General features: G+C 42.2%; 1 protein-coding gene across 1 annotated transcript in view; it reads left to right on the top strand.

The window, feature by feature from the left end:
• The window catches only part of FAM124B (family with sequence similarity 124 member B), a 66,602-nt gene extending 52,993 nt beyond the window's left edge, over window positions 1–13,609 (top strand). The window contains exons 4-5 of the mRNA XM_073674626.1: window positions 5,271–6,006; window positions 10,622–13,609. Of these exons, the coding sequence (XP_073530727.1) occupies window positions 5,278–6,006; window positions 10,622–11,149 (1,257 nt within the window). The 5' untranslated portion in view covers window positions 5,271–5,277 and the 3' untranslated portion in view covers window positions 11,150–13,609. The remainder of the gene's footprint in view (window positions 1–5,270; window positions 6,007–10,621) is intronic.
• Window positions 13,610–16,238: the final 2,629 nt, after the last annotated feature.

Below are 16,238 nucleotides of genomic sequence, written 5' to 3'. Positions count from 1 at the left end.
TAGGCCTAGTGGGGTCGTTGTTTCCAGCAGGCTCCTGACCAACGGGTCGGTGCTGCTCTGCTCTCCTACAGTTGTCTCCAGCAGGCTCCTGGCCAGCGGGCCGGTGCTGCTCTGCTCTCCCTCTTCTGTTTCTAGCAGGCTCCTGGCCAACGGGCCGGTGCTGCTCTGCTTTCTCGCCATCTCCGGGTAAGCTCCTCCGAAACTCTTCTCCCGGCTTCTTGCCTCCGGGTGCGCTCGCTCTAGACTGCTCCAGGCGGCACCCATCTTTTCTCTCTCCTTTCGTCTCCTCCCCCTTCCAGGGCGGTCCCGGGGCCACTTGGTGATTGTCAGCTCCAGGGGCTGTTCTTTCACGCTGACAGACACCTCTAGCATCACAGTCTCTGTTGGTGGGGGCGGTTTCCACTTTTGGCGCCATTTTCGGTCCTGGCCCACGATGGGAGGCGGCCTCTCACCACCCTCTGGCACGCCCATAATGGCGTCCGCTCTTCCAAGGCGGGAAACCTTTGTAAATGGCGGGAATCGCTTCCCAGTGGCGGGAAACTCTGCAGATGGCGGGAAAAAGCTGTTAATGGCGGACAACCGGCGGGAATCGACCTGTGATGGAGTCCGATGGCGGGGACCCTCCGGAACCGGCAGGAGACTTCTTTCTGAGGTAAACTTGCACTTTTCTTCAGGCACGCAGTACCCGGGTGTTGCGGGCACGTAATCCTGCCGACTACGCCAAAGTTGACGCGCCCCCTGGGCCATATTCGTTAGTGGGAATATCCGGAGCCGGATCAGATGGGAGTTGTAGTCTTCCGAGTGGCTGTGACCCGGTCCGTGCCCAGGGTGTCAAACTCAGTTGTATGTGGCAGTCCTACAGATGTTATAAGTTCTTTATTGTCGACTACGCCACCCGTTGTATTGCGGTCACTACGGCCGCCGCTGCAGCAGGGTCCGCTGAGGCTGATGGTGTAGGTGCAGCTTGTGATGGTATAACCCCCAACGGGTGGGGTATAGCCTCAGGGGGTCAGGTGCAGAGGATGGGGGTTGTGGTGGTGCAGCATAGGTGTTAAAGGAAGACAGAGTCGGGTTGTGCAGTTTAGGGTATTTACTCACTGCTGATGTTCCGGTCACTCCAGCTTCAAGTGACCTCCCGAGCCGTGCTGCGTCCACCAGGTCCTGGATCCAGCCAACCCCCAAGCGAGTCCGGAGCGTGACCCTGAGCTCTCCTTCTGTCCTTTCTCTGGCCGTCCCCACTATTGATCCACCCAGGTCCAGCTCCCTCGGGCCTTCTGTTGGGTGACCCTTGGCCTTGGGTTCCCTGACCCTCCACGTGGTATGCCTTCGTGGTGGATGTGGTGGGTGGCCGTGGCAGACGCTGCCCACGGCCTCCGGTCTCTGGCTGGGGTGTGTTTTTGCCCCCACCAGCTTGGGTTCCGGTACCCTGATGCCGACTCTTCACCCGTAGCTTGAATTTGGGGTCTTAGAGTCCTCTCTTCTGCTTCCCCCTCTGGGTCTTTCCTTCTTTCTCCTCTCTCTCTCTGGATCTGCTCTGCTCCTCTTCCTGTGACTCCTCTGCAAAGGCTGACAGACTGACCCTGTTCTCTGATGGTGCCCACCTTATATACACCCTCTATGTGTGAGCTCAGGTGACCAGCACCCAATGAGCTCCTATCTTTACCCAGGCTGCTCCCCCTATCTGCCCCTACACTACTGGGATGTACCACCCCCCTCCCACTCCAGCCAGGAACAGACTCGGTCGTACCTGCACATTTCTAAGTGGGAGTACCGTCGGCCTGTTCCTCGGAAATGGGATGTGTGTAGTGCATGCAGCCTACCGAGCTCAGTTCCACACTCCATCCTTACCCGGGAGTGGAATATCACACCTCTGGGTTGAGGTGCAATACCCCTGTAGCAGCCGAATCCTCAGGGTGCTACAGAATAACTTATTGATTGCTGGGAGTCTGACCGTTGGGACCACCACCGATGCTGAGAACTAGGTTCTACAGAGCGCCTTCTGAATGTTGCAACGGTCGAGCATGCACACCAGAACTCTATCCATTCTCTATCAGACTACAGGCAAATGCACAGCACAATATCCTGCTATCTCTGTCTGTCCTATAGACAATGAACAAAGCAGAGATGTCCTGTCCTCGGCTACATCTGTCCGTCCTATAGAGAATGACTGGCATTGACGTAAGCGTGCTCAACCTTCGCTCCATTCACACTGTGCTCTGATTAGTCATGATCTGAGGAATGGCGGGAATCCCAATGGTTGGGCCGTAAACATTTATTAATATGTATGTAATTGTGTAATTGTGCATGTAGCTAAATTTACCAGCTATGCCCCCTTATAGACATTCATAAAATTAGATAAAATTAAAACATCTGTGGTAAATATAGTCCTGCAATTTAGTAAAGAAATACATTTAATAGCCATGGCAACTGTAGAGTTAATAAACTCAAATACTTTTTCCGTATACCACAATAAACAGCTTCTAAACAGTCTATAAGTATTGCGCTTTTTTTATATGATAACCCTGACGTACGTTACTGCACAGAGGTGTAATATAGCTAAAGGACACGTAGAGGCAGCTGTACTCATGTCCTGGTGCCTGAGGGGGTCCTAGGGTCCCTCTGCCACATAAGAAGACACCACTAGTATAAATGGCACATAGTGGTGGGTAGCCCTGTTACATTGGTTTTTGGAATGGGATCCAGGAGCATTTAAGTGATTGGTAGGTAAATTGCAGTACTCCAAAGCAGCCACTAAATTAACAGAACTGATGTGTCCCACTCCATAAATTACAACCGGCCACTGCCAGAATAGTTATTAGAACCCCACCGATCTCATATTGATGACATATAACACAGATAGGTCCCCATTCTGTAAGCCCAGACAACCCCTCTAAGTTATGTCTATCTTGCTGCAAGTGTAACTTCAGCATTGTGGGAGCGCATTGAATTACAATTTAGTTCCTTGCTGTTTGAAATGAGTCAGAACACAATGAACGGAAGTGGCACCTTTCCTGCTCGGAAGATACTGTAGCTTGTGCTGTCAGACAGGAAAGTTAACTTTCCATTTATTATTAAAATAAACAGAGGAGTCTTAATATAAACTGTGAGAGTGACATCTGACATTATCATATGAGGGTGTGTGCTGCATAGTTCTCCCAAGTCTCCTTTAATAATTTAGCCATTAAGGGGTTATCAAGCACTTTGCTTATTTTTCCCTATGGGGCTACGAACTTACAGTCATGTAGTTGTTAGCTACCTGCTTGTTATGCCCAGCGCCGATTTCTGCTAAGAGAGGTCACGGACCTCTCCTGCCGGTGATTCTGCTGCTTCATTTTACCTCACGTCAACAGAGCAGTTCACCTGGTTTCCTCTGTTGACGGTATCATCACTGGCGACACCAGGCTAATTGACAGCCAATAATGCTAACGTGGTGCCAATTTGAGCTGTTTGAGGGAAGTTAATACAGTCATAGCCGAAAGTGTTGGCACCCTTGAAATTGTTCCAGAAAATGAAGTATTTCTCCCAGAAAATTATTGCAATTACACATGTTTTGTTATACACGTTTATTTCCTTTGTGTGTATTGGAACAATACAAATAAAACTGAGAAAAAAAGGAAAATTGGTCATAATTTCACACAAAACCCCAAAAATGGGCCGGACAAAATTGTTGACACCTTTCCAAAATTGTGATAAACATCTTTGTGTCAAGCATGTGATTCTCGTTCAAACTCACCTGTGGTAAGTGACAGGTGTGGGCAATAAGCCAGATAAAAAGAGAAGTTTACTCGATCATTGCATGGTGTGTATGTGTGTGCCACATTAAGCATTGAGAACAGAAAGATGAGAAGAGAACTGTTTGAGAACCAAAATTGTTGAAAAATATTAACAATCTCAAGGTTACAAGTCTATCTCCAGATATTTTGATGTTCCTTTATCCACGCTGCGCAACATAATCAAGAAGTTTACAACCCATGGCACTGTAGCTAATCTCCATGGACGTGTATGGCAGAGAAAAATTGATGAAAGGTTAGTCCAGATGGTGGATAAGCAGCCCCAATCAAGTTCCAAGCTAATTCAAGCTGTCCTGCAGGCTTAGTTTGCACTGACATTGATGCACCCTATCTGTCGACATTTGAATGAAATGAAACGCTATAGCAGGAGACCCAGGAGGACCCCACTGCTGACACAAAGACATAAAAAAAGCTACACTGCAGTTTGCCAAAATGTACATAAGTAAGCCAAAATCCTTCTGGGAAAGTGTCTTGTGGACAGATGAGACAAAGATAGAGCTTTTTGGTAAAGCACATCATTCTACTTATTACTGAAAACAGAATGAGGCCTACAAAGAAGAGAACACAGCACCTACAGTCAAATATGGTGGAGGTTCAAAGATTTTTTTTTTTTTTTTTTGCTGCTTCTGGCAGTGGGTGTCTTGACTGTGTGCAAGGCATTATGAAATTTGACAGATTACCAAAGAATTTTGGATTGTAATGTAGTGCCCAGTGTCAGAAAGCTGAGTTTGCATCCAAGGTTATGAGTCTTCCAACAGGACAATGACCCCAAACATACTTCAAGAAACACCCAGAAATGGATGGAAACAAAGCATTGGAGAGTTCTGAAGTAGCCAGCAATGAGTTTAGATCTAAATCCCATTGAACATTTGTGTAGAGATCTTAAAATTGCTCTAGGGAGAAGGCTCCCTTCAAATATGAGAGACCTGGAGCAGTTTGCAAAAGAAGAGTGGTCCAAAATTCCAGTTGAGAGGTGTAAGAAGCTTGTTGATGGTTATAGGAAATGATTGATTGCAGTTATTTATTCCAAAGGGTGTGCAACCAAATATTACGTTGAAGGTGCCAACAAATTTGTCCGGCCCATTTTTGGGGTTTTGTGTGAAATTATGTCCAAATTGCCTTTTTGTCTCAGTTTTTTTTTGTGTTGTTCCAATACACACAAAGGAAATACATGTGTATAACAAAACATGTGTAATTAAAATAATTTTCTGGGAGAAATACTTCATTTTCCAGAAAAATTTCAAGGATGCCAACACTTTCGGCCATGACTGTATGTCCTTCAAACTCCCACCATGTCATGTAGAATTAATGAATGACCTACAGTATATCAAGCAATCCTATACTGATACATTGTTGCCACTGTACATACAGAGCAGAATACAAGATAAGAAATAAGATTTATACAGTAACAAAGCTTATATCGTGGTTTGAAAAAAAAGTCAGTGAGGTTATAATATAATATTTTTTTCTTCAACACAGCATTTAAATGGATGGCAAACACACGGCTCTGCCCGTCACCATTCATCTTCTTGCCAACCCAGGTGAATCTGAAGTTTTTCGTCAAGCAGTCAAGCGAATTCTTCAGGGACTGTGTATGGATATTCAACTTATTATGGTGTCTGATCGAGCAGCCCCAATACAATGCTATGAATATCGAAAGAGAAGGTTTGAATTTCCAGGGATTTCGGTGATACTCTTTCTCCGTGAAGACCTAGGTGAAGAAAGGATCTCACTTTTGCAAAGCTTTTTCCAGCTACCCCCATGGGATCATGTGAACACAGGGTTTAGTCAAGGACCATCGCAATCATCATGCCAAACTACTGATGACTTTTACTCTCTGAATGTGCACATGCCCGTGTGGGGAATAAGACAGGTGCACTATGGCACAGAGATTTTGAGAGTTACTCTATACTGTGATTTTGATAACTATGAGGACTCAGTAAGACTTTATGAAATGATTTTGGGGATGGAGGCGACAAGCCAAAAAATTGGATTCTGCTTATTTTCCTTGCATTCTACAAAGCACACGTGTATACAATTCTCCTTAAAACAGCTGCCGCCTGGGGTGTGTGCCCAAGTAAAACATGCCTGCGCCCTGCAGTTCACCATACAAGCGATAGGACAGCTGGTTCCCTTGCTGCCTTACCCTTGTGTGCCAATCAGTGACATGAGATGGCAAACCCAAGACTATGATGGAAACAAAATCTTGTTTTTGGTAATGAATTCTGTTTCAACCGTTTGCATAGTTTAAGCCTCAGTTACCGCCCTATACACGATTTCTATGCTTTTTAATAAATATACACACCTATAAATATTGCACAACATAAGATGGTAAATGTAAAATCAGTACTTTATTAGTATAATACTTATTAAAAACACACATCAAAAAAACTAAATAATTTGGAGGCACCTCCAGAGAAACATGAGCTGCAAACTACATGGATAAGTTATAATACATAGTAAATATATAATCTACGCTGACAGGTATATTATGAAAGACCAGTGCGACGTAACATCCAGCAAAGAGCAAGGAGTGTAAAAATGCCCAAAATATATACTGAATAGCCAGTAAGGATAGGACGCTGTTCACAAAGGTAAATGCAAACCGTGAGATGCAACACAACCCCAAAGTGAGCCACAAATAACATGGATAAGTAGTAATAGACAGTAATAAATATGGGATTAATATACAAGTACATAGGGCAGTATAACGCCCCTCCATAATATACCTGTTATAGGCGATTATATATTTACTATGTATTACTACTTATCCATGTAGTTTGCAGCTCAGATGCCCTCTTAATTATTCAGTTTTTATATGTCTTATAATAAAGTATTTCTTGTACATTTACTGTGAGCCATATTTGTAGGTGTTTATCACTGTAACATGTATATTGCACACAGTGCTACCGAATACATGGCTGTAATACTGATTACATCAATACCTTTGATGAAGAAATCAACTTGGTTGTACTTCTTTAATCATCATATGCAGTTTTCATATAATTAGATTTCGGTGCAGAGGGGCCGGACTGTGCACTGGGTCTTCCCTTCCTTCCTGTGATTCCCGGCCCCTCCGCCTGCCTCTGGTCTTTGAATAATAGGTCTCTGCTTGTTCAGTGGCCTGTCTCCTGTGTTTGATGCAAAGGGGCGAGTTATCACAGACAGGGAGGAGAAGCCCCAGTGCACAGTCCGGCCCCTGTGCACCGAAATTTAATTAGCAGAAAACTTCATATGATGATTAAAGAAGAACCACAAAGCGGATTTTTTCACCAAAGGCATCAATGTAATCAGTATTACAGCGCCATTACAGCCATGTCTTTACTTTACATTACAAAATCGTGCTGACAGGTTCTCTTTAAGAAAACTCAGAAACAAATCAAAACAAACTTGGAGGTGGATATGAAAACATAAAAAATATATTTAAACACAATTATAAACCATATAAGACTCTTACTTCTGTATAAATGGTTTTAACAATAATTCAAGTTCCAAAACTTCTCTCCCTACTTCACGTGGGAACATGGAGTTGTAAACCGTTCATTAGAGCTACGCGTCCATAAGCAAGCATATACAGACAAGGCTTTCTCTCCCCTCACTTTGCTCTCCATGTGTCAGGCTTGTGTATGTTACTCCTTTGGTTACAGCCCTATGCCACCTCTGTCCTTGGATTAATAAAAATGGGAGGACTCTCCTGCCTTGGAAGTAGTAGTACCCACGTGACAGTCCGCTAGTCCCTGGCAGCTAGGAATATAAACTTACCATAAGGCCAGTTTAACACATTCAGCATTAAAGGTCCAAGTATGGATTGTGCCGTTTGGACCGTCCAGCGGCCTCCTGGCTCGAGTTTAACAGTCTCAGAGGAATATATGAGCAGACCAGCGGCGGGTCCAGACATCTCAATCTGTTCTTGACCCATGACTTCTTATATTCTTATCATTTATAGCAGGAGCTACAATTTTCATTATAATGTACACACTGCAGCTGCTACAGAACCTCTTTTTAAAGAGTATAGTGGGCCATACATGATGCAGACAGCTATCTTTCCTCTGAAAGAGGCTTATCTCCCTTGAAAATAAACAGACTGGGCATTGAAATTCCAATTGCCTGATCCTTCTCTCCCCCAACATTGTCTGTCAGGAGCCCCCCTCCTTGTATACATCAAACAATCATCCAGATCCTTCTGAAAATATTCAGCTACTTTCATCTAATATGTATAGGGGGGACATTCATGCCCCCTATTCATTTATTTATAATGCACTCATACTTTCCATTAAAAGGTCTTTAGCAACTTAAAGGGAATCCGTCACCAGGTCTTTGCCACTCCATCTGAGCGCAGCATGATGTAGGGGCAGAGAGCCTGATTCTAGCGTTATATCACTTACTGGGCTCCTTGCTATAGTTTTGATAAAATCACTGTTTTATCAGCAAAAGATCATCATTAGAGGACTAGTAAGTCTGCTGCCATGTAGTCCTCCATATTCAGGAGCTCTGTATAACCCCGCCTCCACCACTGATTGGCAGCTTTCTGCCTATGCGCAGTCAGGGAACTGGTAAATATACCGCAGCTAAAACTGTGATAAAAACTGCAGCAATCAGCCCAGTAAGTGATACATAGCTGGAATTAGGGTCTCTGCCCCTACATCATGCTGTTATTATATGGGGTAGCAAAAACCTGGTAACAGATTCCCTTAAAAGGGAATTTATCACCAGGATTTTTCTATATAATTGGAGAGCAATATGATGTAGGAGTAGAGACCCTGATTCCAGCCATGGGTCACTTGCTGGTTAGTATGCTGTCATTTTGATAAAATCACTGTTTTCTCTGCTGCAGGTGTAGCAGTGCTCACAATGCTGAGCTCTGTATAACTCCGCCCACACCTCTGATTGGCAGCTTACGCTGTACGTTGCCAGAAAGCTGCTAGTCAGTGGTGGGGGCAGGGATATACAAAGCAGGGGGACTCCAGGCACAAAACAACTATTTCATTAGTGATATATACTACTGATAAAACACTGATTTTATAGAAACAACACACAGACAAATAAGTGACACATTGCTGGAATCAGTGTCTCTGCCCCTATATCATGCTGACCTTGGATTACATAGCAATAACCTGCTGACAAATTCCCTTTAAAGAGAATCTGTCAGTATGATCAACCCTCCTAATCCATTTATATGCAGATCAGTGTCCGGCCCATAGCCTGGAACAGCTCATTTACCTATAAGAAAAACATGGATTTCTCTGGAATAAGACACCAGATTGCAGATATCAAGTTATCACTTTATTAAGCTTCCTATGACCTGCATGCCCATATAGACGGATTAGGAGGTTTAATCCTACTGTCAGATTCCCTTTAAGTGTATCTTATAATATGAAGCAACAGGGGTACAGAACTATATAACACTCACTGCCGCTATCAAAGAGCTTTCTTTGTCATAGGGAGGGAGTACAAGATGTCAATCAGTGGTTGACACAAAGAAGGAACCTTCTGTAATTGTCATCTTCAACAGCTTTCTTCGTTATTTATGGAAATATTAATGAAAGATTTCCATTGAAATATATGAAACGTATATTTTATCACTGATTTATAGGATATACATATGTTGCCACTGATGTGTATGATACATACAGGTGCATCTCACTAAATTAGAATATCATCAAAAAGTTAATTTATTTCAGTTCTTCAATACAAAAAGTGAAACTCATATATTATATAGAGTCATTACACACAGAGTGATCTATTTCAAGTGTTTATTTCTGTTAATGTTGATGATTATGGCTTACAGCCAATGAAAACACAAAAGTCATTATCTCAGTAAATTAGAATACTGTATAACAACAGCTTAAAAAATGATTTTAAAATCCGAAATGTTGGCCTACTGAAATGTATGTTCAGTAAATGCACTCAATACTTGGTCGGGGCTCCTTTTGCATCAATTACTGCATCAATGCGGCGTGGCATGGAGGCGATCAGCCTGTGGCACTGCTGAGGTGTTATGGAAGCCCAGGTTGCTTTGATAGCAGCCTTCAGCTCGTCTGCATTGTTGGGTCTGGTGTCTCTCATCTTCCTCTTGACAATATCTCATAGATTCTCTATGGGGTTAAGGTCAGGCGAGTTTGCTGGCCAATCAAGCACAGTGATACTGTTGTTTTTAAACCAGGTATTGGTACTTTTGGCAGTGTGGACAGGTGACTGCCAAGTCCTGCTGGAAAATGAAATTTCCATCTTCAAAATTTCCTGGTAGACGGCTGCGCTGACTTTGGTCTTGATAAAACACAGTGGGCCTACACCAGCAGATGACATGGCTCCCCAAACCATCACTGATTGTGGAAACTTCACACTAGACCTCAAGCAGCTTGGATTGTGGCCTCTCCACTCTTCCTCCAGACTCTGGGACCTTGTGGAGTGTGTCAATGACTGCCTTCTGGACATCTGTCAAGTCAGCAGTCTTCCTCATAATTGTGGAGCCTACTGAAACAGACTAAGGGGCCTTTTTAAACGCTTAGGAAGCCTTTGCAGGTGTTTTTTAATTATTTTAATTTACCGAGATAATGTCTTTTGTGTTTTCATTGGCTGTAAGCCATAATCATCAACATTAACAGAAATAAACACTTGAAATAGATCACTCTGTGTGTAATGACTCTATATAATATATGAGTTTCACTTTTTGTATTGAAGAACTAAAATAAATTAACTTTTTGATGATATTCTAATTTAGTGAGATGCACCTGTATATCTTACCAGTGATGTATATGATGTCTTTATGTTACACTAAAGTAGACTTTGTTACTTTTCTGTTCTCTAACATACTTTATTTTGGTTATTAGGTGATTGGCAGCACCACAGTGTCACAAAATGATGACAAATCTGATCCAGAGCCTCAATCATGTCCTATAACTGTCCAATTATCATCAGTCGCAGAGCCAACAGAAACAATACACTTAGAGGATGAGATTGTCCTAGGAAGCCTGAATCTGAAGCAAGATTGTAAAAAGTTCTTCAATGCATCAGAACAAAGACAAACAGTGTGCGATATTACTGATAACAATGGTCCCAAACCTATGCCAAAACCTGATCTACAAGTAGACGAGACAGAGACCAATGTAGATACCGGACACAGAGTAGGAAATCTAAGGCAGCAGCTGCCGTCTGTTTGTAGGACGGAAAAAGATCTACAAAATATTCCAGTGTATAAAGATATTCAAGATTTACATTCCAGGCAAAGAGACTCTTCTTGCCCTCTGGCTGTCAAAGGGAACAAAGAAACCGACTTCAAAACCAAAATATTTCCTTCTGAGAGATCTCAACGACTCCATAGTAATAGCAAGGAGCTCACAGAGGAATTTTTCATTTAATGTCAGCCAGTGCTGCATCTGTTGTCCTTGTAATGAAGGAAAATCATATGTTTTCAGGATTAGACTTTTAACATTCAATAGGTGAAACCATTCTTTAATTATAAATGTGTCTTGTTTAGTCACCTTAAAGGGTAGTTATCTAAAAAAACAAATTATAACTTGGTGATCACTGGGGGTTCGATCACTGGAGCCCCCAGGGATCCTGAGATCGTAAACCCCAAGAACAGGGCTCTGCGGCCTTGTCTGGAATGGAGCGGAGGTGCACATCCTCGACTTAATCTTCATTTATTGACTGCTCAAGAAAGCTGAGAACATTGCGTCACTATTTCTGGCGGTCTGATTGACAATGAATGGATGAAAGGCCAAGCGTGAACCTCCCTGATCATTCAAGACAGGGCTGCAGAGCCATCATTTCGGGATCTAAGGTAAACCATTATCTTATTATAGGTGTGTGTTGTTTACTTATCTCAAAGGTTTCCTAAATTACCCATAGGATTTGGTGATAACTTGCTGATCGCTGTGGTCCAACCACTGGGATAACCAACAATCAGCAAGTTATCCCCTATCATATTGGTATTTTCGTAACTACCCCCCATTGAAGCAGAAGGTTCATCTTTTCACAATTTATATCTTGAATCTTGATATCTAAATTAAAAATGTAAAGTTGTAAAGTACATTTCTTTTATAAATCGTGTTTTTATGCTTAGTTGTTGTATGTGATATAGTTTATTCTTAGGCTATGTTCACACATCACATTTTTTTTGGAGTCAATTTTCTGCAGTAAGAGCATACTTTAATTGTTAACTATATATATATATATATATATATATATATATATATATACATACATACATACACTGAACAAAAATATAAACACAACACTTTTGTTTTTGCTCCCATTTTTCATGAGCTGAACTCAAGGATCTAAGACTTTTTCTATATACATATAAGGCCTTTTTCTCTCAAATATTGTCCACATATTTGTCTAAATCTGTGGTAGTGAGCCCTTCTCCTTTGCCGAGGTAATCTATCCACCTCACAGGTATGGCATATCAAGATGCTGGTTAGACACATGATTATTGCATAGATGTGCATTAGGCTGGCCACAATAAAAGGACACTAAAATGTGCAGCTTTACAGTATTGAGGAGATCCGGGGGGGTCAGAATACCAGCCAGTATCTGGTGTGACAATCATTTGCTTCAAGCAGTGCAACACATCTCCTTCGCATCCAGTTGATCAGGTTGTAGATTGTGGCCTGTGGAGTGTTGGTCCACACCTCTTCAATGGCTGTGCGAAGATACTGGATATTGGCAGGAACTTATACATGCTGTCGTACATGCCGAGCAAGAGCATCCCAAACATACTCAATGGGTGACAAGTCCGGTGAGTATGCTGGCCATGCAAGAACTGGATGTATTCAGCTTCCAGGAATTATGTACAGATCCTCACAACATGGGGCTGAGCATTATCATGCGGCAACATGAGGTGATGGTTGTATATGAATGGCACAACAATGGGCCTCAGCAATGCATCTGTGTTTATTGTCCATAACATATGCCTGCCCATACCATAACCCCACTTGATTCACAACATTGACATCAGCAAACCGCTCACACATACAACGCCATATACATAGTCTGTTATCTCACCTGTAAAGTGAAAACCAAAATTCATCCATGAGGAGAACACCTCGCCAATGAACCAGACTTCATCAAATGTGAGCATTTGCCCACTCAAGTCGGTTAAGTCGACGAACTGCAGCCAGGTGGAGACCCCGATGAAAAAAGTTTCTGATAGTTTGTGCAGAAATTCTTTGGTTATGTAAACTGATTGTTGCAGCAGCTGTCCGGGTGGCTGGTCTCAGATGTTCTTGGAGGTGAAGACGCTGGATGTTGAGGTCCTCGGCTGGTGTGGTTACACATGGTCTGCAGTTGTGAGACCAGATGGATGTACTGCCAAATTCTCTGAAATGCCTTTGGAGGTGGCTTATGGTAGAGAAATGATCATTCGATTCATGGGCAACAGCTCTGGTGGATATTCCTGCGGTCAGCATGCCAATTGCACGCTCACTCAAAGCTTGTGACATCTGTGCCATTGTGCTGTGTGATAAAACTTCCCATTTTAGAATGGCCTTTTATGGTGGTCAGCCTAAGGTACACCTTAAGCCCCCGTCTCGCATCGTTTTGGTGACGCAACAGCGACCTCACCAGCGATGTCGCTATGTGTGACACTTGGCAACGATCAGGCCCCTGCTTTGAGGTCGCTGATCGCTGCAAAGTGTCCTGGACCATTTTTTGGTCGTTGCTCTCCCGCTGGTCAGCACACATCGCTGTGTGTGACCAGCGGGAGCAGCGATCAGGCTGGTAACTATGGTAAACATCGGGTTACTAGGGGCACACGCGCTCCTAGTAACCCATTGTTTATCATGGTTACGAGCCTGCTACGGTGAGCGGTAACCTCCTGCTCACTGTAGCAGAGTGGTAACCATGATAAACAACGGGTTACTAGGAGCGCGTGTGCCCCTAGTAACCCGATGTTTACCATAGTTACCTGCCTGCTCCTGCTTCAGCAGGCTGGTAACCAGGAGCAGGACATCGAGGAAAGATTCTTTCCACGATGTCGCTGCTCCCCTGATCGCTGGTGAGCCTGCCTGTTTGACAGCTCACCAGCGACCACATAGCGACGCAGCAACGATCCCTGACAGGTCGTATCGTTGTTGGGATCGTTGCAGCGTCGCTAAGTGTGACGGGGCCTTAAGGGAAACCTGTGCAATCATCATGATGTCTAATCAGCATCTGGATATGCCACACCTGTGAGGTGGATGGATTATCTCGGCAAAGGAGAAGGGCTCACTTTGCTTTTCACATTGCATTCTGTGTAGGCTGCTGCATCTGAGTGTCCGCCTCCTGTGGGCGTACACTCCCGAAAAAAGTGCACAGCAGAGCGCACGTTCGCTCTGCCGTCACCATTGCGGTCTATTGCCCCCCCCCCCCCCGTCACCGCATATGTCCGGACCCCGTTTTGCGGGGAATTTTAGGACGTATGCCCCAACGGGGACACAGAACGCAATGTGAAAGTACCTTTACAGATTTAGACAGATTTGAAAAAATCTTAGATCTTTGAGTTTAGGTTATGACAAATGGGAGCTAAAGTGTTGATTTATTTTTCTTGTTTAATGTATATATATATTTATATTTATTTTTTAAATGTATTTTATTTCATGTTTTTGTATTTATGAAAAGAAACTAAGAAAGTTGAATCGTCCTCTTGAAAGTTTGTAGGATTAGTGCACCCCCTACTGGAAATAAAATAAAAGTAATTTAGAATTTAGAAAACAAAAGTAGTTTCAAGGGGACTTTTTACTGTTTAAAATACAAAAATATATTTTCTATAAAAAAAAAAGCACAGTTGACTAGGGAGTGATTTATTCAGACAGGACTGAAATAACTCAAATTCAATGTTTTATGTGCATATAAATCTATGAGTTGTCCTCTTTTATTTGTCTGCTGGCATTCTTTACAGCAGTATTTTCTATCTTGTACTTCTTAATTTAATTATAATTTTACTTATATTTCTGAAAAAGGATGGCAATAGAATTTGTCTTTGTGGAATTGCATTTTTCACAACAGAAAAAGATAATTGAAGGGTTATTCTTAGAATAATAAATTATTCTCTATGACTAGGGTGGGGGAAAAAACTCGGTCACTAGTGATCTTAATCTGCCTTGATTTTTGCTGGATGAGTTGTACTTTTGAATGACATCATTGACTTTACCATATATTATACTGGAAAACAGGAAAAAAAATTCCAAGTGCAGTGAATTTTCCAAAAAAAGTGCAATTTCACAATTATTATTATTATTTTTTTATTTACCACGTTCAGCTAATGGTAAAATTGACCTGACATGTATGTATTTTTTTATTGAAGTGGTGGAAAAAAAATTTAGAAAATTCATCTGAAAATAATTTTTTTGCTTTTGTTGCCATTTTCCGAGACCCGTAACGTTTTCATTTTTCGAGATCTGGGGCTGGGTAACGGCTCATTTTTTGCGCACTGAGCTGACTTTTTTACGGATACCATTTTGGAGTAGGTACGATGCTTTGACCATCTCTTATTGCATTTTGTTGCAATGCTGCAGTGGCAAAAAAAAGTTATTCTGAAGTTTCGATTTTTTTTCTCTCGTTGCGCAGTTTACCGATTCATTTATTTTATATTTTGATAGATCACACATTTCTGAACGCAGTGATAAAAAATAGGTTTTTTTTTAATTGTTTTATTTTCAATGGTGCAAAAGGGGGGTGATTTGAACTTTTTTTTTAATCTTTTCATATTTTTTTTTTTACTTTTTTTAACTTTTTTAATAGTCCCCTTAGGAGACTTGAAGTTGGGTTCATCCGATTTGCTTGTACTATACATAGCAGTGCTTATATTGTGGCTGTACAGCTTTATTAATGTGTTAACTCCACAAGTGGTTTATCATATATCCATATAATCATGTCAGTGCCTACTAAGAGAATGTAAACAGTCAGTGAAAAGATGCTAACCCCACTGTGACCATCTGTCACCTATTATATTGCTGATGGTTCATTTCAAAGATCCACGTGTCTGGATACAAAGAATTTCAGGTCAGTAATTCATGGCTTTCAGAAGAAAGTACATACATATACTCGTATATCTATACTTTTCTTGCAGCCCACTTTAAGAAAGTGGTTTGTACCTGCTGGGGATGGTCGCAATGGGAGTCTTGAAAAGTTTTAAGAACAAGAAATAACACAAATTGCATAGAATGTTCTGTAGCTGGAAATAGTTTTGTTTTCATGTTGAGGGCTGCAGTAAATGGCAATTAAAACAGCATGACGAAGAGGATACTCAGTGGGAACAATCTGGATTTCATTTTCCAATGCTTAGATAATTGGCTCTTCGGTTGACAGAGTAAGAGTGGTCCTAAAGTTTATCTTGTCTGTCTACAGAGAACATTTTCTTCTTTCACAATGACGCACCATGGTCCTGGTAGGCAGAAAAATACATCGGCAGCTTGACATTTGATTTACAGCTCCACAAACATCTAAAGAAAACTAAATATATGC

This window comes from Phyllobates terribilis, unplaced genomic scaffold, assembly GCF_046119375.1.
Source record: "Phyllobates terribilis strain yellow unplaced genomic scaffold, ASM4611937v1 Scaffold_3__8_contigs__length_932513732, whole genome shotgun sequence".
NCBI classification, from domain to species: Eukaryota; Metazoa; Chordata; class Amphibia; order Anura; family Dendrobatidae; genus Phyllobates; species Phyllobates terribilis.
This window is presented reverse-complemented; position numbering and strand designations above follow the sequence as displayed.